Genomic DNA, 26673 nt, shown 5'->3' with positions numbered 1-26673 from the left:
ATTCGAATAATTTTTCAGAACCAAGAATTGGCCATATTATCTAATGGAATTAATGAACAGGCTTATTTAGCACTTCTGCTGAAAAGTAGCAGAAGTACCTAGGAAAGAAAAGCAAGAAATATAAACAATAAAATATGCGTGGGGGTTTTATTTGATGAGTAAATAAAAGTCAACTATATATGTTGAAAGTTTGTACACTTTCTGGGGTGAGGACATCTTATCTTTTGCACAGTGTACAGATCCTGCGTGTGTGACTTCAGTTTTGCTTCTTTATAGTAGAGAGCTACAGCGTGTTAAGTAGCATGGTGAAGGAGGGTGTAACTGTTGCCCCAACTTGCCAAAATTGTGGGTGTTCGCTACTCTTAGTAGCACTAGATAGTAATGTATAGAATGCACATACAACTCCAGCCACCAGATGGAAGACTCCACTAGTTGGTTGGTTTTGCATTATTAACTGGGTCACATAGCACACATAGTCTTTGAGTTTTAAGCTTGTTATAAATTATGCAGTGGTAATACCCAAAAATCCTTGTTGTAATTATGTGGTGTACAACAGATAGAACAAGTCTTTCCTAATGTCTTTTCAGTGTCTAGTACCTGAAACTTCAGCGTACTGTAGTCCTCCTTGGCACTTAATGCATGTGCTGAAAACATTGTTTCACTGCTTTTAAGTTACCTCACATAAATAATTGCTTCTAAACAGAGCGCTTTTTTTTTCCCCTACCAACTTTGCTCATTTCATAGTCCATTCTTAAAACTGTAATCTTGCATGGTACCAGCTTTTAAGATTTATTTCTGACATCTGTAAAGGAATACCAGGTGTCAGGTGTATGTTGCTGACACTCTGAAGTTACTGAGGAAACAATTCAGGATCTGAAAAATGCAACTCAATATTTTGCTCTCTGTTTTGGTGGAGTAGGCTAATAATTTGAGAAGCAAATACTAGATTTTGACCAGATAAAATATTTGTCAGATTTCTGACTGCCATCTGCATTTCTGTTGAATATTTCAAAATGTGAAGTGATTTTTTTTTTTTCCTACTTTAAACTGTGAAATCTGATTTCTCATGTAGAGAGAAGCAGAATATAATGAGGAGGAAGTTTCCCTTTTCACTGGAGGTGGCTGGCTTCTATACATTGTTTTAACAACTGACACTCTTAACTTCTGTTAGCAGTATGTAACAGTGCTACTGGTCAGTGTATAAGCTTGGTTTGAAAGTTTTTATACAAGTTACTTAACCAAATTCATGATTTCTTTAACACAATCAGCGATGAAAGTGGCAGTCTTCATTTTGGCACAGTTGCAGAAACAGTCACAGGTTCAGGCATTTCATCTTGCTGCTGTGTGCCTACCACAACATTGGAATTCTGGTTTTAAAATAGTTCTGTCTTAAATCTCGATCTGAAATAAGCAAGAGGCAGATATTTATTTTAGTGTCAGTGTATGTAGAATAGAAATTTTTGCTTCATTTGAAGTCAGCAGAATGTTCATTGGATAGAAATAATCATCTTGCATTGGAAGTGTTTAAATGTAAAACGTTAAAAGTTAAACGGGATTATTTCCAAGAGGTTATTTCAAGGGATTCAAAGTTGCTTATTGTAAGTAATTAATGGCTTGTTTTTCCTCTAATAGGTTTCATAAAAACAACGCAGTAAGGAGGAATACACAGGCATTAATTTTCTCAATGTGGCCAAAGCAGAACAGATTAGAGAATTGAGTAAGCGTGACTAAGAAGCTAGCGATAATGTGTGGATTTTTTTCTTTCTGTTCCTATCTTGTTGACTCTTACTACTAATTTTTCCAACGTGTTTCAAGTCATGTTTCTTTTACTAGCATAAAAATGAAAATTCTCATATTTTTTTTTCCTTGGCTAAGGAAAATGGAGGAGGAAGTTCAGTGGACTATTTGTTGAAATTTTCTAAACATGAACTGGATATGGATAGAACACCTGAAATGAGAGGGAGGGGCAGGCGTGAGAACAGATTTAGAATTTCCTAACTTTAACAGTAAAAGGTTGGCTATCAAATGCTTGTATGAAGGTACTTTACAGCTGGAGAAATGAAAGTTCATGTTCAATTTCTGAAATACACAGTTACTGCTGCCATGCACAGCATCCCAGTTTGATTGTTGACCTAATTACATTTATTGAACTATTGGTTTCTAGAGTGCTGTAATAAAAGAAAATGCAGCGGCTGGTGAACAGGTGGCCCTGCTCCAACCAGGGAAAGACAACCCTGAATCTATTCAGCTTTGGTTAGGAAAAGTTGGGTTTTTTTCTATGATATGACAAAATAGTTGCTCTCAGTAACATGCTGTGAAAATGTCTTTGCATATCAGCCCTGACCTGCCTGCCTTGTTAAGTCTTAATGGGCTCCTCATACTTGTCACTGGCTTTGGGTGAAGTGTGTTAAAATGCAGTTTGGTAATATTCTAGAAATAGATAAACTGGGCAGATTCTCATAGATTGTAAAGAAAAAATAATTCCTACTGACAGCTTTTCTTCCTTCCACCCATTTGCAAAAAGTCTACACTTTTCTAAGTAATCTGTGCTCATCTCTGAGGAAACATCTAATGGATTTATAAATTGATAATTCTTTGAATTTTTATTAGTTTGCAGGGTTTTTTAGATAAATAAAAGCTGTGCCAATTTAAAGTTTTTAATCAGAAAATTAGATAACCATACCTTACCCCCTTCCACACCAAATGTTCTTAATTACCAAATGATTGTCACACCTTCTCTGCTGCAATCAGGAAAAGATGCTTGGAGTTGAAGCTGAGGTTATACAAGCAGAGAAGTGATGCAAGTTGCATTGAAATACTGTGCACCTGCTTATTCTTAAGATAGATGGTTTCATTTTGTGATACTAGGTGATTGCAAACACATTGACATTCACGTAAAAACAAAATAAAACCAAAGGAGGTGAGTCAAGGAGTATATGAAAATGTTAGGTCCCTGGGGAACCCTGTACTTGATCCTCTGTCCACCTAATGACAGGTGAAATGTTTAAAGTGCGTTACTTCTATTTAAATAAATTATGAGTGGCTGTGAAATAGAAGTTTTAATGGCCTGCCAGGAGTGCTGCAGAGAGCAGAAATGCTGTGCCTCACCTAGTTCACCTCACTTTGCTGTAAGGGTGTTTTCTGAGGCAGGACAGCCCCTTTGAGCAACGATGTAGTAAGCATGTACACTATATGGATAGATATCAGGGAAAACAAGTTTAGTTGTGAAACAACTGTTAGCTGCCAGAGCGCTGTAAACAGTGTTGTGTTTGTTTGGGGTTTGTTTTGTTTTTGTTTTGTTGGGTTTTTTTAATTTGGAAAATACCTAACAGCATTTCTTAAACAGAGTACTTTACAGGGATTTTTATGTAAAATTAAATTCTATAGCTTCACATGTGATTCAAAAAGGTAACTTGTTCTGCCCTCTTGTAGGTGTTGCATGTTTTCTTTCAGTGTTACTCCTGAACCTTTATTGGCAGTAGCTTTTGTAATAGGTATATGGAAATACAGTTGGTAGGAGTGGTCGGGCATCGGGAACAGTATTGCTTTTTGAGGTTGTGTGCAGACTTTGGTTGCTCTAACCCTGAAAGATGTTTTGATGTTAAAAGCTGCCTGACTCCCAACCACGTTGTGGTTAAGTTTTTATGAAATCCAGATGATTTGGAAGCAGCGTGTGCATACAGTTTACTTTAAAAATATATTGCTTTTGGGGGGCTTTCTCATGTGACTTCTTAGCCATCTGTGGGCCAGCACATTACTTCCTGTTTAATTTGGAGGGTTTTTTTCTTTTGTACAAGAGGGCTCCCTTTTTGTTTTTTCTAGCAGCTCTCGAAGTTGGATAAAGCCTCTAAAGTAAATGGAAGTCAGAACAGCATAACTGATTACGTAAGAGTCTGAATATTGTATTGGCTATAGCTGGTGTTGATAAACGCTACACTGTGTCATAGCATCCAGCTCCGAGTTATCTTGATGGGTATCTTGGAAAATCCAGCAGACTAGAGCGGTGGTTGCTGTTGAGGGCTGGAAGAGAAGTGGAGAATTGTTTTTTTTCTTTCAAGGATCTGTAGTCCCGGAGATCAAAATGTGGTTTTCTGTTGTTGGAAGAACAGAATCCATGGTAAGTCTGTTCAGGTTTCTGTTGGGACTGTTTTTCTCTGAAGTTTTAAATACTATCCCTGTACTTTTTCCTGCTCTCTTGCTTGTTTAAACCTGCCAGTAGTTATTTCTTCGTGTAGCAACAATGTAATACAGCATGCAGTTAAATATAGTCAGATGTTAGTACCTAACTTTCTAAAATCTAGAAAGAAAAAACTAATTTTTTAGCTTGTTCTTCATATGCACTTCTCAAATTTGTGGAAGTGACTATTAATATTTAAAGTTTCAGGTGTAATAACTACTGTTTTACTGTGGCAGAGCATGAATAGCATGACCTGTGATCTGTTTACTTGTCATATTAGTTGGCTTTTATCCAGGTTCCTCTAAAAATCTGTTTTTCTCTTATAAAGTCTTAGTAGAATAATTAAATTGACATCTCAAACAGTATATATAAGATTTTTCATACTCTGTAGACCCTTCTGAAAAGATCATGCAGATACATTGCAGTTAGGATATCTTACACGTTCAACACCTTCACAGAGGCATTTAAATTCTGTTTAGATTGCTACTGCAAAAAAGAAAGGACTCCCGTGTTCTGCAAGAACAATAGAGCAGGTTTTGTTGATATCCTGATATGCTGGTTGTATTCATTAGTATGTTATGATTTAATTCTTTAAGGTATGACACACTTCTGCTTCTTGCTCAGTCATCTGTCATCAGTGTAACAGAAAAAAGTTACCTTAAAATATATATAAGCACTTTAAAATACATGTGTATACGCCCCTACTGGCACATAAATCAGAGTGTATTTTCTAGAGTTTTTTAACAGATGGTCAGATTATATATTTGCATAGTGATTGCTTAAATAGGATGAAATGGTGATAAGGTATTTCTTTTTTAATAGAAGCATTTCAAACACTGAATGTGACAGTTAATATTCTGGGGATGGGGCTTACGTTTCTGAAAACAAATGCGTGGAATTTTTAAGCATAAATCATTTGTATTATTTGGCAGCCTTGTTTGTTCTTAAGGTTTAATTAAACTATTCTAAGTTGCTTTATTTTCTAAACTGTTGCTTGTGATTTTACATTTGACAGTCAATTTAAAGTGTTGAATTTAAGGAGGGTTTAAGGCTATCAGGAATATCAATTTCAATGTGAAATTTTTCTGAAAGTTTGTTCTACGCTATCTTGGAGGTGATCTGTGTAGAAGGAACAGGCTTAAACATTCACTTAAAAGTCTTATTTTTACCCAGAAAATTGAAAATTGAGTTTATAGTTAATAATACCGATAACATGATGTAAAAATTTGATTCTCTCTACTCTGCATTTGCAAATAGACTGTTGGTGGGATATTTTTTTTTTAACTGTTTCTTAGCTTTTTATTTGTGCTCCCGGTCTTAAGGTTTCTTAAGATTTCAGATCCTTTAGTATCTGAAGTCTTCTTGTGACTGTGCTTTCTAAGTATTCAAGGCAAATTTTTGCCCTTTCCTCTCTGCATGAATTAGTTGAAACGTTTCAGAAGGTTTAGTTGTTGATTTGTTTTTTTAATGTTTGATACTAATTCCCATCAGCAGTCTGAGCTACTGATATTGCCTAACAGGGTTCTTAGGAGGAACTTAAAGTAAAAATACAGTATTTAATTGTCTTTTCCAGCACAATTGTCTTAGTCTCACAGGTATAAGATAATATGTAATTTGCCAGTTAATCTTAATCATGAACAGTGAAGTAGTTACATGTTAGCAATTTGCCTGTTTCTCGTTGATTCATAACTTCCAGCAGGAGTTTTGGTTAAATTTGGTACCCTGTAGATGCTCTATAAAATTTTGCTAATGCTTTCATATGCTGTGTAAAAACTAAAGCTTGTGCCAACACAGCATGGTTTTTCTTCTCACTAGCTGTGAGACCACAGCTCTGTGCAAGTAGAGCGTGTTTGGGTTTTTTATTCGCTTGTATTTAGATTGATACTGCAAATGGGTCACCCAGGCACTTGTATTTAATGCCTTCTTGGAGCAAAGCAGGTTTTAAAATTCATGTGCCTGTTCCTTTTTGCACTAATACCTTCTGTATGCAGGTCCTTGCTAGCAAGCCTGCAAAAGTTATAGTGCACATATGCTTTAGCTAGTATTCCTCTACCAGACTTCATTTAATTCTGGCATTCAAGTAACTTCCAAAATTCTGTTTAGATACATGTTAAAACAGTGTGTTAATTTTTTACATTTTTTACTCCTATTAATGAAAAAGACTTTCAGAAGTTAGTCTGTGTAGACTTTCTCCTGTATGAATAATACTCTCAGTTGGAGTAGAAATTTAGGTGCTTAATATTACATGATAGTCTATGCATCAATACTGGATTAAGTTGATCCATCTGAAACTGCAGAGCAGCATTATGTGGAAGATTGTGCTGTGGGGTTTTTTCAGCTGTAATTTGTCCTTAGTTGCAGAACCAAGAGCCGTTTCTTTGAAGAAGTGCAGAAATACAGGGTGGTGTTTTGTCTAAAATAGATTGCCCAGTATGTCTTGCCTGTGAAGTCCTATCCACAGACCTAATTAAGCTGAGGCATTAGTTCAGAGTTGTCTTAACAGGGAAGAGCACAACAGAATCTGCCATACGACGTGTAGATTTGTACTTCACTCTAAATAGGCCTTAGTCTGTCACTGCTCATAGAGTATTTGCAGCAACCATACATTTAAAACTTAACCCTTGTTTGGGGAAATAGAGCTCAAGCAATGTATTTTCTTTGAGCTCAACGAAAGTTGTTTCCTTTGAAACAAAAGTGAAATGGAATCAAACAGGCCCATGAATTTAATCTCTTCTGTTAAAAATTAAGAGTGCTTTTATGCATCTGTAGAATATCATATGGATATTAAGTCACAGCATTTATAATAAAGAGATTTCCTTTTCAGAAAGGTTAAGAAATTTGCCTAGTCTTTTATGAATGTCATATATTAAACATTTCCCATTACTTAGCAATTTTCCTGTTTCATGAGAATAAAAATAAAGTACAATTAGGTAGGAACTGCTGCATACTTGATTCCGATCTCAGAATGAGACTTTATGCAGGTTGTTTTAGCTGGTCCATTTAGTCGCTTTGGTTCTCATCAAAGAAGGCATCTTGTAGAAGCACTCAGTTTCCAGAGTGTGAGAGAAATCATGCTGTTACAAATTAATGTACTTCTGTCTAGCGCAGAAGACACTACATGTATTTGTGTCAGCAAGCCTGCTTGCCATGTTTATGCAATTGCCTTAGTAAGGTTTCTGAATACCATAATTTGTTTGGTTTGGTTTTGTTCATTTGTTTCTTCATTGTTTTTGTTGAGGGGGTTATTGTTTTTTTATTTTTTTGAAAAAAAGACTACATATGCACAAGACTACTTCATATTTTATTAATGCCATTTCAGGAAGTTTGTTGCAGAACATCCTGGCTTTTTTGGTCTTATCTCCTGGGAAGAGCATGCTTTAGGAAGAGAGAGGGTATATTCACTTGCGTGCTTTGTGTGCAAGTCAATTGATTGCAAACATTCTTGTATAAAAAAAGTAACAAGTAACTCTTATTCCATTAATGAGAACAACAAAACTCTTCAGTCCTTTAGTCCTTTGAGGCTACTTTTAAATAAAACCTCTGGATACACACTGTGTATAAAGTTTCTAGGTTGTCAGATGCTTCAGAGTCCCACGATGTTGTACTGCTTGCAGTCTTGCATTGCTTTCTTTAAGAGTAAGACACCGATTTTTAATCTGTCTTCCCACCCGGTGCAACTTAAAGCTGCAACAGAGTTCATGGATGTTAATTGCTTGATGTTTCTTTACCTGTGAATAATGTTGATTGTCACCAAAGTTTGAATCTCCACTGCCTTTTTTTGTTTAACTGGAAATATTTTGCCCACTTGTGACTGTAGTTTGTACGGCTCCAGAAATGTTTGGTGTTGTGCCTGCCCCCTTCCTCCTGGAGGAGAGTTTGAGAGTGGACAGCAGAAGTTTACATATGTGGACCATGGATCAATTTTAAAGTTCTTTTCAAGTCAGGGTATGACATGACTCAGATGTTGTAGGCATAGTATATTCAGTATATAAAGTAGATAAACGCGTACTCATACAGGTACAACCTACAAAATGCATGATGCTTTAGGGAATGTGAGTGTTTAGGTGATCAGAAACCTCTTTTTTTTTTTTTGCCTCCTAGAGAGTACGTCTGTAAACTGGCTGCATAGTTTAGTAAACTGGTATTCTTCAAAATGCTTACAAGCTTGGGTTATTTAAATGCTTCTAGACTAATTACTTGCCAGGGAGGTCAGACTGAGATTTGATTCTGTTGCATAAACTTGCCTTCAAGGATGTTTATAAAAAACTTACAGAGATCTTCTATGTAAACGTAAGAGTCTGGAATCAGAGAATTAGCCTTGATAAAAATCAGTAAGATCTACTCTGAGTATAGGCAGATAAAAGATTTCAGGCTTGATGGCTGCTGTCAGGCTTGGTAGCTACATTTCTGTCCTGTTTTCTTTGGAAACATTTTAGTTGCAGGGATTCATTCTGTTTTTCAAACTGCTTCATTTCTATAAAATACAACAGGAGCTTAACAAAATAGACCAACTTGGGGAAACAGTGTCATCCTTGAAATGTTATGAGATACCGAGTCCTAATGTTTCAGCTAGGCATATTTGTGTATGTATATACGTACACATATATTTGATATCTACATTATTAAAATGAAAACGTTCTTGGATTTTGCATACTTATGCACATATTTTAAAAGTCTTGGAAATTGTTTGTTTTTTAAAAATCTCCAATGGTGTATGTGAACTATTGGGAGTATTTTGACATGTAACCTTGTTATCTGAAGCCACTTAAATTGGAATATTACTTTGGAAAGGTTAGTAAGTGGATGACACTTTTTGTTGATTCAGTTCAACAATAATTGCGAAGTGAAGATACCTTCACTTTAGGACTATTTTTTCATATTACCGTTTATGTGGAGCTTGAAACCATTTAAATACTTGTGTATTTAAGACAGAAATCTTCAAATCAGTATTGAAAGGTTTAGAGTTCGTTGCTTTTTATGTAAATAATAGTAGTTTTTAATACGCATAGTATTTTTAAAAAATTGTTATTGAAGTGTGTTTTTTTCTTTAATCAGATGTGCTTCTACTAGTTTTTACTGGAAGCTGTTCATCGCTCCGGTTTTATTGGAGTGATAAAGTATGTGAAGCAAAACAGGTATGGGCAAATGACGGTTTAGAACAAGTAATGACAAGACCTTATTGTTAATTGTCTGGAGCATTACCGGTTTGGTTAGGTGCCGTACCAGCAGATATGTTTTGCACATCCATAGTTTTTCCTTAATTACTTAATACTACTATTCTGCTGTCATTCCTAACAACTGGAGAAGTGTTTTTTTAGTAGTTTTCAGAGTTTTAATTCTAGTTGTATGTACTGAAATAACTAGGTCATCCTATAGATCTACTAAACTGCAAGAATATTATTAGCCTTGCAGAAAGCAATCCTAGTTTGTGATCCACTGTTGTGTTTTTATCCTGGCCAGCAACTAGGCACCAGCCAGCCCTCGCTCACTCCCCCCTGATGGGATGGGGGAGAGAATCGGAAGGGTGAAAGTGAGAAAACTCCTGAGTTGAGGTAAAGGCAGTTTAATGGGTAAAGCAAAAGCTGCCCACCCAAGCAAAGCAAAATAAGGAATGAATTCATCCCTTCTTATCAGCAGGCAGGGTTCAGCCATCTCCAGGAAAAAGGGCTCTACCATCTTAATACCATCACTCCAGATGTCCTCTCCTTCCATCTTCCCCAGCTTTATATGCTGAGCGTGACATCATTTGGTACAGGATATCCCTGAAGTCAGTTGGGGTCAGCTGTCCCAGCTGTGTCCCTCCCACCTTCTCGTGCCTACCCACCCACCCCCCAGCCTACTTGTTGGTAGGGTGGCATGAGAAGAAAAGTCCTTGACTTTGTGTAGCACTGCCCAGCAGCAGCAAAAGCATCTCTGCGTTATCAAGGCTGTTTCTAGTGCAAATCTAAAACACAGCCCCACACTAGCTACTATGAAGAAAATTAACTCCGTCCCAGCCAAAACCAGCACATCCACCTAAACTATTTGGGGGGCACGATGTTTGAGGACGGGAGTAGCTTAACTGCTGAGAAGATATCACCTCGTCAACAGATGTGGACCTTCATTCCCACTCTGATACCTGTAGACTGGGGTACTGGTGGGGCTGCATGGGGTCTCAGCACCTCCAGCCCATCATGCTGCTGGTGGTCCCCACATGGCATGGCATGGGTGGCTACCCTGTGAACCCAACTGCGTGTTGATGCTTACTGGAAGAAGCTGCCTGTTGTTTCCACCATGCCATTATGGCTGCTTGTCCTGGCAAATACCAGATGGGATTTCATCTGCCTGCTTTTAATGCTTCCATAGTGACTGAGTCACCAGCTCGTGGGCTGGCTGTGACGCTGCCATTAGGAAGACTATATGCTGCTTTATATACAGTTGCACTATATAGCATGTTCCAATTATATGACTGATGTAACGTGTGTGAGCCAAAGTTTCCTGTGTTTGTTACTGACAAGGAAGTCTTATAAAACTCATCTTGTGACATAACAACACTAGCAATAAAATCTGTTCTCCTCAAATACTTCCTTTAATTCCATCACTTTTATGAATTCATTAGTACTGTAGTCTTGGACAGCCTAAATTTTACGTTCTTCTAGAAGCAGCTGTTTCTTTTTTCAGATCACTGTAGTTTATCTCATTCTTTTCTTTGTTGGTCTGATTACTCCATAGAACTAGCTGCAGGTTTGTTTTTTTTTAATGCTGCCTCTTCTATTTCTGTAGTTCTCATAGTAATCTTTTAAACAAATGCTGTGTTTTGGGCACAATCCTGTTAGAGCAAGGAGGGGCTTGTGAAATAACTCTAATTGTGAAAACAAGTATGGACTACTGTACTCTGATGTGTTGCTTGATAGATGGCCCAGATGATAAGCAGATGTGATGGAAGATCACTTGTTTCTTGTTAGGCTGTCTCAAAAGCTGAGGTTAGGTCACTTTATCCAACTCAGTCCTTTGATGACTTTTAACATTGTAGAATTTTTGTACTCAAGCAGAGAATACTACCAGGCTTAAAAGGGGCAAATACCCATTTAAACGACAGGTATAAAATCTTTGTGTACCTTTGTCTGCCATAAATCTTAGTCAGCTGAGCATATTTTTGTATTTTTTTTCCTTTTGACACATTAAATGCGTGATTGATTTGCCTCTGTTATATCAACTTTGTTTTCCTTCCATTCTTCTGCTCCCAGCAAACTTCCAGATTTTTTTAAGGTTGCAGTCTGTGTGACTTGAAGAGTGGAAATCCTGTAAACAAACCTAATATATGGGGGGGTCTTATTTTATTCACCTTCCAGGTTCATAAGTATATTATACCAGCATTCCAGAGACTGAAGTTGTACGGAGTGGAGGTGCCAAAATTTGCTCTTTTAACTTCTAAAGATTGCCAGAGTTGCATGAGTTTTCAGAACTTTTCTGGTCTTTCAGGCCCTACAGGAAGTAATTGAGACAATTAGTTTGTTTAGATAATTTATTATTTACCAAATTCTTTTATATTGGGTGATATGTCCTGGGATACTAACTTAAGTTTTCCGGTTCTCCTACTGCTTAATTAGAAGACACATATAAATGAAAGTTTACAGAGTTTTTGTTACTCCTTAATTTTCCGAATATAAGTACATAACAAGTACTTTTTTTAATTACTAGAGAAGAATATGTATGTATGTGTATATATAAAGACATACATGTCGGTATATACCAATACTATTTATATTATATATGTAATAAATTTTAAAAGTTGTATCTCAGGTGAGATTTTAATGTTAACCATTTTTTTGCTGGCTCCAGTCTGTCTGAATTCATTAATCTCCAAAACAGAGAGGTTTTTTTCAAAAGAACTAAAAGCTACTATTTACTTGTTCATTAAATCCTCTGCTAGTTTAGTATTTATGCATGTTGTTTTGTGGTTTGGGAATATAACCTGCAATTTTAGGGTTTTTTTCTTCAAACAGATCAGAGTGTTTTGCTTTGAAAAGAATTCATTTAGGGGGTATGTTAATGTTTTTTTCTGATCAGTTCATAGTGTTCTGGTGTTGAATTAGAATATTAATGTATTTTACGGTGTTTGGGAGTTGAATTGCAATATTTATTACATGCATATACTTCAGATGAAAAAAATTCAATGGCAGCTTGTGTGTAGGGTCTCCTCGGTTATTTGAGAGGGTCCCATGTCAATTCAACTACAAACCATCAGAAAAATAAGAATCTCTTGTTATACTTAAGTTTTCTTTCTGTGGATTAGACAGATTGGAACATAGCTAAACATAGTTGAACAATGCTTACAATAAACCTAGGGCCTAATTAGTACCACTTCAATAATTTGAAGTTTTCATTTAATTTCAAGTGATGAGTTAGATTTGTATGGACTATGTAACCCGTGTCCTACGAACAGCATTTATGTGAAACTCCCAGCAGTCATCATCATCCAAATGTGTAATAAACTTAACAAGCTTCTGTGTGTTTTATTTCCTTGCTTTTATTTATATCCTCAGGTTGTAATTTTAGAGTCTGTCTTGTAAGATTTTTCTAAATGTGTTGATGTTCTGTGATAAGAACTATTTAAAACTAGGCTACTATGACAAAAATAAAGGTAGTCCTCTTTTCTGAAAGATTACCTATCTTTATCCTGTCCCACTTTAAATATTGTTACACAGTGTACGTGGGCCACACAGATGCAGTAAAGCCAGATCTAAGGCAAATAGAACTTCTGTTGAGTTTTAATTGCTGGATTTATTGGTAGTATTTCATACCTCAGGTTTTTGCTTATCCTCTTGACTTGTAGCTCCCTTTGTTCTTGCTCTCAATGAGGACTTATTGTTTATTTACTTTTTACAAGGTAGTGTGGTCACTTAAACATTTCCCATACGTTCTTTTTCTTCATTTAGATTTAGGATAAAGACCTGAGTTGCCATTCTAAGTGGATTCCTGTATGCACAACTGTCCTGTGTTTGCCTTTACCTCCCAAGTAGGATTAGAAGATATATTAAAATTCCATCTAAATGTGAAAGTTTCCCATTGTCATAGAATTCCAGCAGCAACCCATAAGTCATAGTAAATTTAGGATTAATTATTTTCATACTCTGAGAAATCAAGGGCATGCCAGACTTGCAAGTGCAGTATGTTAACATCTTTCACCTTGCGCTGTTTTAAAGCACTAAACTACTTTAAGATGATTAGAAAACTTTATACAGGTATTGCATCTCATACAAACGCATGACTTCATTCTGGTTACTGGAGCTCATTGTTTTCCTCAGTTTCCCATGTGTGTTGGCTTCATCCATCTTAGAAATGAGTAAGTCTAAGCACGGAGAAGATAATTTTCAAGAATCTTTCCATGTTTTCACTCAGACCTAATTAAACTTCGGGGGGGGGGGGGGGGGAGGTGGGACATTTTTATCCTATTGTGTGATTACATCAGTAAGGTGTGTTGTTATTTTTTAACAGCATGCATTTGCTTCAGTTCTAGATATGCTATTTCATCTCCATCCCTTGCTGAAGTTCGGATGATTTGTATTTTTTTATGTTTAGAAGGGAATGGGTGGGCCTTGGCAGAGCTGGGAAGTGTCCTTTGGGTGTACTTGCCATGCAAGCTATCAGAGGCTTAAGACACAGATATTTTTTTCCACTGTCTAGTTTGCTCCTCTGTGTGGGAATCTGCATATGTGGGGTTTTGTGGGGTTTTTTGGTTTTGCGATTGTTTTGGGACTCTGTTTCCACTAGAATACTGTTGCTGTGCGGGGTGCTGCTCAGAGCTGCTTGACAAGTCAGTAGGTGACCTATAGTAGGATTTAGGAATTCAAAACAGTTTAAATTGTTGGGTTAAAAATCACATTATTCACCAAATAGTGAAGTCTAAGTGCAGCAGAGAAACTGATTATTTTATGTCACGCTGTTTTAGCCTACTTGGGAATTACTTGGGCAGTGTTTAAACTGAAATATTCTGTTAGGTCAAACTCCCTTGGCATATTTTTTTTTTATTGCTTATTAAAAAGAAGAATTTCCTGTTGGAAGTTCACAGATGTGCTCTAAAAATGGGTGAGTGTTCTTATTTTCCTTCTCAAAGACTGCTTTTGGGTTTGTAGCAGTGAAAAGCCTGGTTCAGGGTCTGATGTGAAAAGCCTACCTGATATTTGCCCTACATATTCACAGCCCCTGGCAACTGCGGATTTGTTAGCACCAGGAATAGGTTGCTGTAACCTGACAAAAGCTGGCACAACAGCCTAACAATAATGTCAGCCCCCTTTTATTGATCCAGGCCCCTCCGAGCAGCCCCCTCCCCTGTATGGTTATGAACCGTCGCTCTGTGCTGTGAAGAGTTGGAGGAAGCTGATTTGGTTGAAAACAAAGCTGTTCTTTAGGAGGAGGGGGACTGGGGGTGGGAGTCAGTTTAGTCTTCAGCCAGGTCTGTAATGGGACCTGCCATGACACGGTAGTGCCTGCGCAGGTCTGAGCATAAGACAGCATGGGACCAGACAGGTGGGCATCTTTCTGACACTGTATGAGTGCACTGCTAATGTCATTGTAATTAATTTAATATAACATTAAAAAAAATACCGAAATGTGTGAACAGTGCTGCACTGCTGGCCTCCAGATTTCGTTCTCTGTGCTTTATGCACTTTTTTGTGATCTGGGTTGTTCTTTCATATTATTTAACTGTGTTGTAAAAGCGTAGAATGGAGGTGTTACTCATTTTGAAGCTTAGGTCTAATGTACTTGAGTTATCAGAATTTTTAATTATCATGTTCCCTTTCTTCAGTCCACAGTTCGCTGTTCATCTAATTCTAATCAGCTAATACCTTCCTTATAAAACTACTTTTGGCTATGCATTGTAACAACAGATATCATTTAGAGCTAAACAAATGGGGTCTCCAGAGTCGAGTGTTATGCTCATGCAGTTCAGTTCAGGAATATTTTCACCCAGGTGAAATGAAGCAGCAGTAGTAGGTTTGGGTTTTTTCCAGTTACACAATTTCAAAATTTTCCTCAAATTATTACTTAAGGAAAAGGATTTCCAAATTTTGTCCACAAGAGAAGTACTATCACTTCACTTTCTGCAAAGATTATGGGGAAAAGTCAGTTCAAGTATGAAAGAAAACAGGTAAGTTGATAGCCCTAGAGAGTTTACTACTGTGGATGAGGCTTTTTTAAATGTAGAATTTACTGCATTATTTTTTGAAAAAATATTTGCAAAAGCTTTGGGGGTTTTGTAGTTGGCTCTGTATATTTGAGAAAATGTGTGGTAGGTTCTGGTATGTTAATCTTGGGCGGGGGGCAAAAACCATCTTTTCTGTGCTTACTACATTCTTGCTTTCCACAGTCATCTAACCTCTCTACAGTTGTGTTCCTTCTGTTCAGACTAACAGCTTTAGAGATAAAGTTAAATGAAAGTAATGTTTCACGTATTATTACTGATCCACACATGTCATTGCTCTGTCTGTTCGTAGGGAAATAGTTTTAGTTCTGTTGATCTTCACGTTCCTTTGAAAGGAAACAGGTTAATAAGCAGTTTACAAAGAAACCTGTTTTATTGTAATGTCAGTAAATTATAGGAGAAAGATCCATGTGACGTGCATGAGAATTTTGCTCACTTCGGAGTTTAGTATGCGTGTCTAACTATATATTAACATCCTTTTTATGCCCTTAGTAACTGTACATTTCCTTCTAATGCATTCTCCTAGAAGGTGAAGCTGAAACAAAATTAAGTCTGTTTCAATAGAAATTAAAAATTTGGGTTCAAATTACTATAAAGCTTAAGGTAAAAGTTGAAGGAAGATGTGTTAACTCTGAGGATGGTTAATGAGCAGTCTTCCCAAGCATAAGAGAGAGCACAGGCATGTTGTTACAAACATATTAAATGGCATGTGAACTAGGCAGAGAAGGAAGTCATTTGTCCTAATAATATGCGAGTAGATGTGATAGCTGATGAAGATGTTTTAATGTAATCTGAACAGATTTATTTGCAAATCATTTTTTATGCTTTCAAAATTCATTAGTTTTGTATTAAGCGAGATGACTTGGAGCTAACACATCTGCTCATAATTTCTCTTGAAAGAACAGGAAAGGGATTGACAAACTGTATAGGCTTCATAAAAGCATTTAAAAAGAAGAAACAAGGAGTAAAATGCCAGCTCATTGAAATCATAATGAAGAATTACTGTAAGGCTAAAGAGTACAGGAACAGTTAGAGCAAAAATCCATCTGGGTCAGTATGCTCCAAATATGGGTTATTTAGCCAAAGTACAGAACAAAAAAAGATTAAGATGATTCCTCCTGGTTTCTAGCTTTCTGTAACTTCAGAATTTATTTCTGAGTGCCTTATATCTGTATCTTTCTGCTGCTTCTCTGAAAGCCCTTGAAGGGCCATACCATGAGCCTGTGATCTTTTTTGTGCATGTTTACACTTTGGCATCTACAGCAGTCTTGTTCCTGGCAGTTTCTCAATGTAATTATGAAATCCTACAAAAGATGTTTTTGCTTTTGGTTGGGGTTTTTTGTTTTGTGTTTTGTGTATGTTCTTGGGTTTTGGTTTTTACTGTTTAAAATACACTATCTGTGACAGGATAAGTAAGAAAGCTTTCTTTGTTGACTGATGAGAGAGATGATAAACAACCCAATCTGTGCCACTTACAGTCCCGTAGACCTTCACTTCCTTGATTGTTGCTAAGATAAGGAGTCGGTGTCTATTTATTTGGTTCTCTTAAGAAAGCTATTCCATTTTTTTGATCACCCTTGTTATCCTCTCAGCCTCATTGTTCTGCTGGTGTCATTTTGTAAGGGAGAGATCAGAATTAGAGTTTTCTAATGTGAGCCTTTAGGTTTTAGTAACAATGTTTTTTTTGTTCTTTTTCTGTTAGTTCTGTTGGCTTCCAGATATTTCAGGTTATGTGTGAAGGTGGCTCTGAAAGCAGTGATTACAAAGATCTTTCTCTGAGTTAAAGCCAGTTTATAAACTATTACAAGGGTATTTGTGCAATTGCAAATGTTCATCTCATTGCTATCTGCAATCTAGTGAACATATCATGGGCTTAAACAAAAGGTTTCAACATTTAATGTACACTAACAGTCGTAATCAAGCATAAGAAAAGTGATGTGTATGGATATAATGTCTAATGTAATTCATGAGTACCAAAGCCATGATCTTTGAATTGGTTGATTAATATGTGCACTGTTTTAAATTGCAATGCTCTTCCAAAGGCTTGCTGTTTTTACCTAATCTTTGACTGTATTAGGCAGATCATTGAATTCCTGGACCCAGGGGAATGAGATTCTTGCTAGCGTCATTTGAAGCAAGGACTGAATAAAAACAGTGTCAATCCCAGATGCTTGTTTAGCCTTGGCCAGTCTGGTCCCTGAGAAGAGCTGCTGTTTGGTCCCTGCAATTACATATGTGTATACGAGTGATGTGTGAGGGTATAAATACAAGGGTGGGTGGGTGAGTTGCTGGTGACTCTTCTGCCCTTTGGAACTAAAGGAATTTGCCTCTAGGTATATTTAGTGGTTGGAGGCAGAGGAAGGAGCGTGTAAACCAAATCATCTTAATTTTCAGTTCCCAACAAGGGGAAGATGGTAACTGGTTGTGCTGACAGCGCCCTGATGGAGACCAGTCCCTTACAAGGCTGGAGCATGACTTCACATTTGGACCAGTGAAATACAATTTACTCCCCCACACTGTTGCTCCAGTGTTCAGCATTACGTGGTCCTTCTCCAACTCTTGGTTTCGAGTTAGTTGATAAACTTTCTATATGGTAAATTTAGTTAAATTATTGTTTACCCTTTTTCTGGAACACTTATAAGCATGGTGAATAGCACATTTATTTAGGCTTCTCTGAAAACTACTCTTCCTTGTGACAACTAACAACTTCCAATCAGTTAAGCAATTATTAATACACAAAGACAAGTTCCTTCTTGTCCCATGTCACGTTAAAGTCTTGAAGAGCTCCTGGTAAGAGATCTTCCCGTGTCCCTCTTGGAAGTGTAGGTGTTCTGTCAACCAGGTCATCCTTCCCCATATGCTTCTTGGTTGCTTAGGTGGGGGCAAAAGAAAAAGATACTTATAAAGCATGATTTCATTTTTCATTGTATTTATCTAGCTGTCGTCTGACTTGTGTTTCTCATAACTTCAACCAATTTTTTTGGTATAAAGTTAAAAATACTCTGTAGTTACCTTGATGTTTCTTTAGAGCCCTTTAAAAACCAAACACAAAAGTGACTAGTTTTTTTTAACTGCCTTTATATTCTTTCCAGACAGAAAAAGTGTCCTTACTTCAGTTATTTATTGTGTATTTTTTTCTTTTTTTTTTTTTCTGTAAGTATGGCTTAAGCAATTATTACAAAAAATTTGGACATGTAGAATGTTAATCTGGAATCATGGGACTTGAAGGAGTTCCTTTTCTGTGGCTTTTGAGTAAACATTTGGGATTAACTCAAGATTTAATGCATAAAAATAGGTCTTTCACTTGCTTAGAAAACAGTGTATAACACTAGCTTCTGAATAGCTTTCACCTTGATTTTTCTTTTAATTTATTGTAACAGTGGGAGCAATTAATGTTTTTGCTGCCAAAAGAAAAGAGTTGGAAAAGATGGGGGGGGGGGGGGAAGGAGGAGGAAGTTGCATATTCAATACCAAATCAACTTGGGGGGTTATTTTAGGAAGCAACATTACATTTAAAAACCGTACTCTTGAAAACTTACTTAGCATTCTTCTTCCAAGTGACTTACAGAGTAAAATGGCACTGTTTGCTGTAGTAGATAATGAAATCACAAGTGGTTGCCTTATGTTATCAGTGACAATTTCAAGGTTTGTGATACTAACATTTAGACTGATCTGTGTGGTGCTGTGTAAATTGGAGCATGTGTATGATGCAACAGCATGGCTTGAATAGATGCTTCTGTTCTCTTGTCTTGAATCTGTTGGATGTCTCGTAATAAGTTCACTGTTAACAGGCCTTTCAAAATCTCTAGTGGAATACTTGGAGGCAGATGTTTCACAAACAAAATTGCATGGTTTTGCAGTAGACTTACATGTTGGCTCTATCAACTCTAAAAGACTTAGTAATTATAATGTCTGCTTGTTTATTGTAAAACTAGAGGCACTGTTTGTTTCTTTACAGTAGCTCCTTTATGGTCCTAATGAATGTGAAAAGCATTTCTATTCCTTTTTTCTTGTAATCTGCAGTTTACCTTGTTTCATTTGGGTATTAGCAAGGAAAACAGTGCAGTCTTGTGCAACAGAATACGTAGAGGTATAAAAAATAATAATGTGTGTAAAAGCGCGAATAAGTATTTCATATTAGAATGGGATTAGAACGAGCTTGTATAACTTTCAGTTAATGTATTTTCTTTCTTACTCAAGCTTTCAGTAAGACCAAATATTCTTTGCTTCTAACAGTGCTTGCAGGTTCAGTAGGCCTAATATTAAAAATTTCTTTTGACTTTAAATGAGTGTAACTCCCTACTGCATAATCTTTTTTTTTTTTCCAGTTTGGGAACATATAAAAGTAGTGAGAACTTAGAGGTTTACCTAGCTGTGTAGAATTGTGATTAACACTTGTGGAATGCTTAAGATATCAAATACAAATGTAATGAATCAATGCCTCTTTCTCTGTAGGGTGCTGGTCAAGACAAACTTGGAATATATGTCAAGTCTGTTGTGAAAGGAGGTGCTGCAGATGTGGTTAGTAATAATCTTAAAACATCAGAAGTTAAAAGGTAGAAGGATCCTTTGGAAATACTTCTAAATCCTTTGTTCACTAATATGTATGAATAACTTTTAATTTAGACCATGTTAGTACAGGTGTATGAATTTTCTTCTCTCTTGAATATGTATTTAGGATGGTCGTCTGGCTGCAGGGGATCAGTTGCTCAGTGTGGATGGTCGAAGTTTGGTGGGCCTGTCCCAGGAAAGGTATGGAATGCTTTCCTTGGGTGTCTTTACATGAAGAAAATGCTGTAGTCATAATTTACCAAGAAGGACATAAGCTCTTTTTTTCACGTGTCAGGCTTTGTCTAGGCTTTTTATAACTGGCTATGAATAACCTTAGCAACAAGTTTAACTGTTCGTGTAGTATTTTCTGTATAAGATACAGGTTATCTATGTAGGAGAGATTGTATTACAGGTTTGGGCTTTAGTTTGGAGCATAATTTATTTAGCTCTTAATTTTAAATATTATGGCTTCTGACCTTTATCTGTAGAAACTGAAAATAGTACTTGCCTGTAGGTGGTGTATGTTTAATAATTATATCTTCTAGTCATCATCTTCTAATTTTTTTCAAGGTGATTTTAAATATTAATCAGAGAGTGTTTTGTCAAACAGAAGATTACTCAAACATGAAAAGTCATGACATACCAACTGATAATAAGGAGAACTAAGTAATACAGTGCCTAGTTTTATTTTATTTGCTTTGGCTTTTATTGCAGGGCAGCAGAACTTATGACTAGGACAGGTTCCGTAGTAACACTAGAAGTAGCAAAACAAGGAGCAATTTACCATGGTCTAGCAACTCTGCTTAATCAGCCATCCCCAATGATGCAAAGAGGTAAAAACGCTAATATTATTTATGTTGATAACAGTTTTATAAGGCTTAGAATGCAGAAAATATAATAATTCACAGTAGCTTGCCACACATTACCAAAATATTAAATCAGAAAAGAAACATAATTTCACAGAAAAGAAGCATTTCTTTCTTATCAGAAGTTCATCTTATTTCAAGTATTGTTTGAAATTATGCGAGTCTAATAATTAATAAATGCTTTGTATATGCACCTGTTTTAAAAAAAGCATTTGAGCACAGTTCTGGTTAAAATAAAAATTGCTTCAGACAAATGGAATATAATGAATACAAAGGGCATTAAACTTCAATGGCTTTTTTTATTCCTTATATAAAATCTTCTCTCCTCCTCTCAGAATATGACTTCCTTGTAACCACAGATTGCAACGTAATTACTAAGAGAGAAATAAATAGAAACAAAAGCCCCTAGTACATGTTTTGCCACTGAATTATTTTTCTTTAAACTAGAAATACTGAAACGTGTATTCTTAAGTTTCTATGTCTGATCATAGGTAGTTCTTGGATGTTTCTCCAATGTTAGATTTTATCATCCTACTGTAGTGAACTAACAACAGACACGTTTAAGTCTTAGGTAAAATAATGTGGTAAAGGAAATAATTTTGTAAAGGAAGACCTTTTCTACATATAGGGTAGAACTACAGTGTAGAAAAGAATGGGTTAAAAGACTAAATCCTTATTATCACAGTTTACAACACCATCCCAGATGCCATATGCCTCAGTCAGCAAGAGGCTTTTCAGTAAAGCACATTTGGCTTTTCCAGATACTGTGGTACCTTCTCAAAAGCTCTTTTGAAGCTTACAAATCAAAGGAATCCTGTGTAGTTGATACAAGAGTGGGATTGTGTATCTGAAGAAGTAAAAGTTTTAAAGTCTAGCATTTGCTTTACTGGGTACTGATTTTTAATTATAAATGCAAGGTAGCTCTGGTTTGGAAAAGAATATGCTAGACAGTAGTTAATATAAGTGAAAGGGGGAAAATACATATCCAACTGTTACAGTTTCTGACCGCCGTGGCTCAGGTAAACCCCGACCAAAGAGTGAAGGCTTTGAGCTGTATAATAACGCCACTCAGAATGGGTCACCTGAGAGCCCCCAGCTGCCATGGACTGAGTACAGTGAACCAAAGAAGCTGCCAGGGGATGATAGATTAATGAAGAACAGAGCTGATCATCGCTCCAGTCCCAATGTAGCAAGTAAGTAAGATTATCCTTCTTTTAGGGGTAGATGCCTCCTCCACTATTTTAGAGGCTGTTGAATTTAAAAAAGGGGGTGATTGTTTTAAAATACCAACGTAGTAGTAACATTTGGAGCAAGCCTCTTGTTAGATCTGTTCAAAGGAAAAATCATATTTATTTCGTGAATGCTACTGCTTTACTAAATTATGTAAATTATTATTAACAGTCATGTAAATGCTGCCTTTAACTTTCCAACAGATCAGCCTCCAAGCCCTGGGGGAAAGAATGCTTATGCATCTGGAACTACCACCAAAATAACCTCAGTCTCTACTGGAAATCTTTGTACAGAGGTCAGAAGTGGCAAGCAAAATGCTTGCTATTAAACTTTCCTTAGCTATCAATAGTGCCAGTGTGCTTCAGTTAAACCAGTGTCTTAAATATTTGAACATAGTATAATGCTGATTCTAGTGACTGGGTGGGGGTTTTGCTTATTACAGCTAATGAAAGATCGAGACAGCTTTCAGTGATTTTATTAAATTTTGTTCATGAAGTTGTCCATGTGATTTCTTAGGTTTGTACAATATTGTGTACTTGCTTGCAGACCATAAAAGCATGAGTCATAACCACAATTATATTTGATACCAGACAACCTCTTTATCTCCTGTTCCAGACAAATAGTGCTGTTATGAGCCAAAAGAAAACATTTAGAGAATGCATGTTTAGAATATCATTATGTACAGATCTGTGTGATTAGAAAATTCTACCTTTATGTTCTTTCAACCTTTTTCAGGAACAGACTCTGCCCCCACGACCTGAAGCTTATCCCATCCCAACACAGACCTATACTAGAGAATATTTCACATTCCCAGCTTCAAAGTCCCAGGATCGAATGGGTCCAGCTCAGAGTCAGTGGCCAAATTATGAAGAAAAACCACAGGTCCAGGCAGAAAGTAATCATTCTATCAATACTACAATGCAGGTGAGAAGTAATTTCTTTCAATACAACAAAAAAACAGAAAGAAACTGGTTGCTTTCCACTCCCAGACTGCTGGAGACATTTTTGCAGAACAGTCAACTCTATAACCTCTGGGCTGTTGACGAGAAACTATACCATGGGAGGGGAGCAACTGTACTTTTGCCAAGATTGGCTTCGGTTCAGAAACCCTACTCTTTTTTTTTTTATTTTCTTTTTTCTCCCTCTGTAGGATTTTATGTTATCATGGTCTGCAGTCTTGTTATCTGGGATGGTTTAATACCCTGTTAGAGGTAATGGGTTGTAGATGGTAGTAGGGTTTGTCCTGTAAAATGTTTTGTGGCTTTCTGAAATGCAAACTAAATATTTTGCTCTTCCAAGAAGATTTATGTGGAAAAATCTCTTGCTTGCAGAGTGCATTGTTTAAGTGACAGGGCGAAGTACTAAAAATGAAATAAAACACTACCTCGAGATCTATCCAAGGTCTTTACTGAAACACATTCCCTGCTCTCAGTTAAAAAACAACAACATGTAAAATGCATCTATTATGAAAGTGCAGATGCTTCTTGACCTGAAATGAATTTACCCTTCCCCTGTACCTTCTATAAATTCAGAAAATAATGTTGTTCTTCTCTTTTTAAATGAGGACTTTACTCAAATCCATACAGGAAATTAAATCTAGATCTACTGAGTCCACTCACTGGACCATCTTTTTCTCTAATCCACCAGAGACTTAAAAATATATAGAGAAAACTTTTTTTTTTCTGTTTCTTAATTTGTGATAAAAGCAGAGCCTTACAGCAGGATCAGCATGGGTTTTTTTACTTTTGGAAAAACAGTGTCTGGTAAATTATCTTGCGATTGTGTCACAGAAGCAAAGTAAGGATTGGTTATCGATTACTCACACATGAATCAGCAAGTAAATTCAGTAAAAGGTCAATTGAATGAAAACTTAGTACTCTTCCCCCCCTCCCAGTATTATAGATACTAAATCCTAATTATTGCAGCTGTTAAGAATATGGATGTTATACCTAAAGTAGGATGCTGCAAGTTAAATGACTGTGGCAAATCACTATGGAAATATTTTGCTGAATTTCTGTGCTCAACTCATTTGCATTTCATGATTTCATCTCAATCTGAGCTGCGTAGCTGAATACCTATCCACTCTTGTCAGTGATGGGACAGGCAGGCTGGTACCAGGGAATGGTTCCTACGCATTTGTCGTAATGGGCTGAATTGCTGCCTGCACATGCGTTTCTTCCCTACTTAAGACAAGCTTAAGTGAGTAGCTTAGACAAGGTAGTTTAACCTGGTGAGACACACCTCGTCTGTTAACGTTGTTGACAGGTACCAAATCTGAACTATGGTCTTAAGGCTGAATGCAGTGCAGAAAAGCACTTTCATAAAGCAAATGTCCAGAAGCTTTAGCTTCTTACAAACACTGGAAGTGTACGCAATTTTCCTGAACCACACGATAATTCTTTGAAGTTGAAAATTAGAGGAAAATAGACTTTAAAAAAAAATATTTTAAAAAAATCTTGTAATCTTTACAGTGAGAACTGGCCTTGTAAAAAAAGTTGCTGTAAGCTACTGACTGATGTGAGATGCCTGTTTACTGTTCTGAAGGCATTAGCAAACTGTTTGGCTAGGTGCATCTGTACAGCAAATGTAACACAAATAGCTGTGTGTTCAGCTCTGCTGGACTAATAGAGCATAAAAAATACGCTTGTTCATCTCAAAGAAGGCATTCTTTAGAGGTCATAGTTAAGGTCATTGATGGAGAAAAAAAGGAAAAGATTTTGCTTTGGTAGTCTTCTCTCAGTTGTTGATAATTGGTACATTATGTTTTCAGTGCTTAGTACTTCCTAACATTAAAAGTACGAATATTTGCTTCACAAAAATCATTAACAGATTTGATAAGCCTAATTTATGGTCCAGTATTTTTTTTTCAGGAGGTTGTACAATGCAGTGAGACCTTGAGGTTGTTAAAAGACTTGCTGTTTGACATGCTAAAAAGGTGACAAAAGCTCAAACCAACACATCCATGCCCCCAGAGCAGGTAGAATGAGACCTGCCTGCCCAGATCCCGTTCCAGTGAGTGGTGCTGTAGTAACAGGAGCTTCCCGCACGCGCGGGTCATCCTGCCTGTTAACGGAGGAGGATGGGCACAGGCTCTCTTGTCTCTCCCTCTGCAGCTTTTCTGGTTGCCTTCCCAATAGGAAAAAAGTGCAGTCAAGCCAGCTGAAGCCTGAATGGCGGAGCTGGTACGCCTGAGCTGCTCTTCTGAGTTGCCAGGACTGTCATGCTCACATGTGGGGGAGGGGGTGTCAGGGATAGCCGTGAGAAATTGTGAGCTGGGGAGGTTTTCAGCTTAGACTCCATTTTGCCTTCATCCTTCTTCCCAGTCCAGGTTTCCAGGCATTTCGGAGGTTGCAAAGTCTTCCATCACTCGAACGATCTAAAAAGACTGAGAAGAATATTTTATTGTTGATTCTGGGAAACTTGCTGGGCATGGAAATGCTTAAACTCATTAAAAGTAATTACCTTTGGCAATAAGAATGCAGTTTGTGAGCCATTTTCAAATACGTTTTAATATAGACAGACTGTGAAATACATGCCTTGTTTGATTTTTTTTCCAGCGTGTAGCTCGTTCCCAGGAAGAACTCAGAGATAAAGTTTTCCAGCCAGAGAGGAATCGTTTGGAAGTTGTTATACGGAAGGATGTAGAGTACCTCGATCGGAAGTCAGACAGTGATCAGTGGATGAATTCATCCGTGGATTCTAGCACGTCTAGCCAAGAACACCTGAACCATTCATCCAAACCAGTCTCGCCTGGTTCCTGTTTAACTAAAAGTGGACCTGGCCGTTGGAAAACTCCAGCTACCAGCCAGCCGACTCCAGTGGCCATTTCCCAGCCCATCAGAACAGATCTTCCCCCTCCACCACCACCGCCTCCAGTACATTATGCAGCTGAATTTGATGAACTACAAATGGATTTGCCTCTGCCTCCCCCTCCCCCTCCAAATCAGATAGGAGCACAAGCATCCTCCCAGGTCGCTGCTGCTGAGCGTAAAAAGAGAGAAGAGCATCAGAGGTGGTATGAAAAGGAAAAGGCACGTTTGGAAGAGGAGCGAGAAAGGAAACGTCGTGAGCAGGAGAGAAAACTGGGCCAAATGCGTTCTCAGCCACTAATTCCTGCTCAGCCTGTGGTTCCTCCTGTTTCTCTTCAACAAGTGAAATCAGAAAAACCTTCAACTTTGCAGAGGTCTCAAGAAACTGTCATTCGAGAGTTGCAGCCCCAACAGCAGCCTCGGACTATTGAGCGGAGAGATCTCCAGTACATTACTATCAGCAAGGAAGAACTGTCCTCTAGTGATAGCCTCTCTCCAGATCCCTGGAAACGGGATGCTAAGGAGAAGCTGGAGAAGCAGCAGCAGATGCACATTGTGGACATGCTGAGTAAAGAGATTCAGGAACTTCAGAACAAGCCCGATCGTACAGCAGAAGAAAATGACCGCCTCCGCAAACTCATGCTTGAGTGGCAGTTCCAAAAGCGACTTCAAGAATCAAAGCAAAAGGATGAAGATGATGATGAAGAGGAGGATGATGATGTGGATACTATGCTCATCATGCAGCGACTGGAGGCAGAAAGAAGAGCAAGGGTAAAAAGGGATAATCCTTTCTAGATGAAAGTATTGTAAATCTGTATCTTGATGGGTTCTCTGGCTTTGTCTAAGTATTTTGAT

At 37.3% G+C, this 26673-nt stretch overlaps 1 protein-coding gene across 20 annotated transcripts in view; it reads left to right on the top strand.

Annotated features, from left to right (window-relative positions):
- The window catches only part of AFDN (afadin, adherens junction formation factor), a 168868-nt gene that overhangs the window by 126361 nt on the left and 15834 nt on the right, over positions 1 to 26673 (top strand). For 19 of the 20 annotated variants that reach the window (XR_013928387.1, XM_080388958.1, XM_080388961.1 and 16 more), the window contains 7 exons: positions 19818 to 19883; positions 20041 to 20114; positions 20628 to 20746; positions 21778 to 21972; positions 22213 to 22304; positions 22745 to 22933; positions 25567 to 26589. Coding sequence is in view for 19 of the 20 variants with exons in the window: in XM_080388958.1 (XP_080245084.1) it covers positions 19818 to 19883; positions 20041 to 20114; positions 20628 to 20746; positions 21778 to 21972; positions 22213 to 22304; positions 22745 to 22933; positions 25567 to 26589 (1758 nt within the window). In the remaining variant the exon portion in view is untranslated. The remainder of the gene's footprint in view (positions 1 to 19817; positions 19884 to 20040; positions 20115 to 20627; positions 20747 to 21777; positions 21973 to 22212; positions 22305 to 22744; positions 22934 to 25566; positions 26590 to 26673) is intronic. The other variant, XM_080388960.1, reaches the window with a different exon arrangement.

Source organism: Falco punctatus (assembly GCF_963210335.1).
Source record: "Falco punctatus genome assembly, chromosome: 5".
NCBI classification, from domain to species: domain Eukaryota; kingdom Metazoa; phylum Chordata; class Aves; order Falconiformes; family Falconidae; genus Falco; species Falco punctatus.
This window is presented reverse-complemented; position numbering and strand designations above follow the sequence as displayed.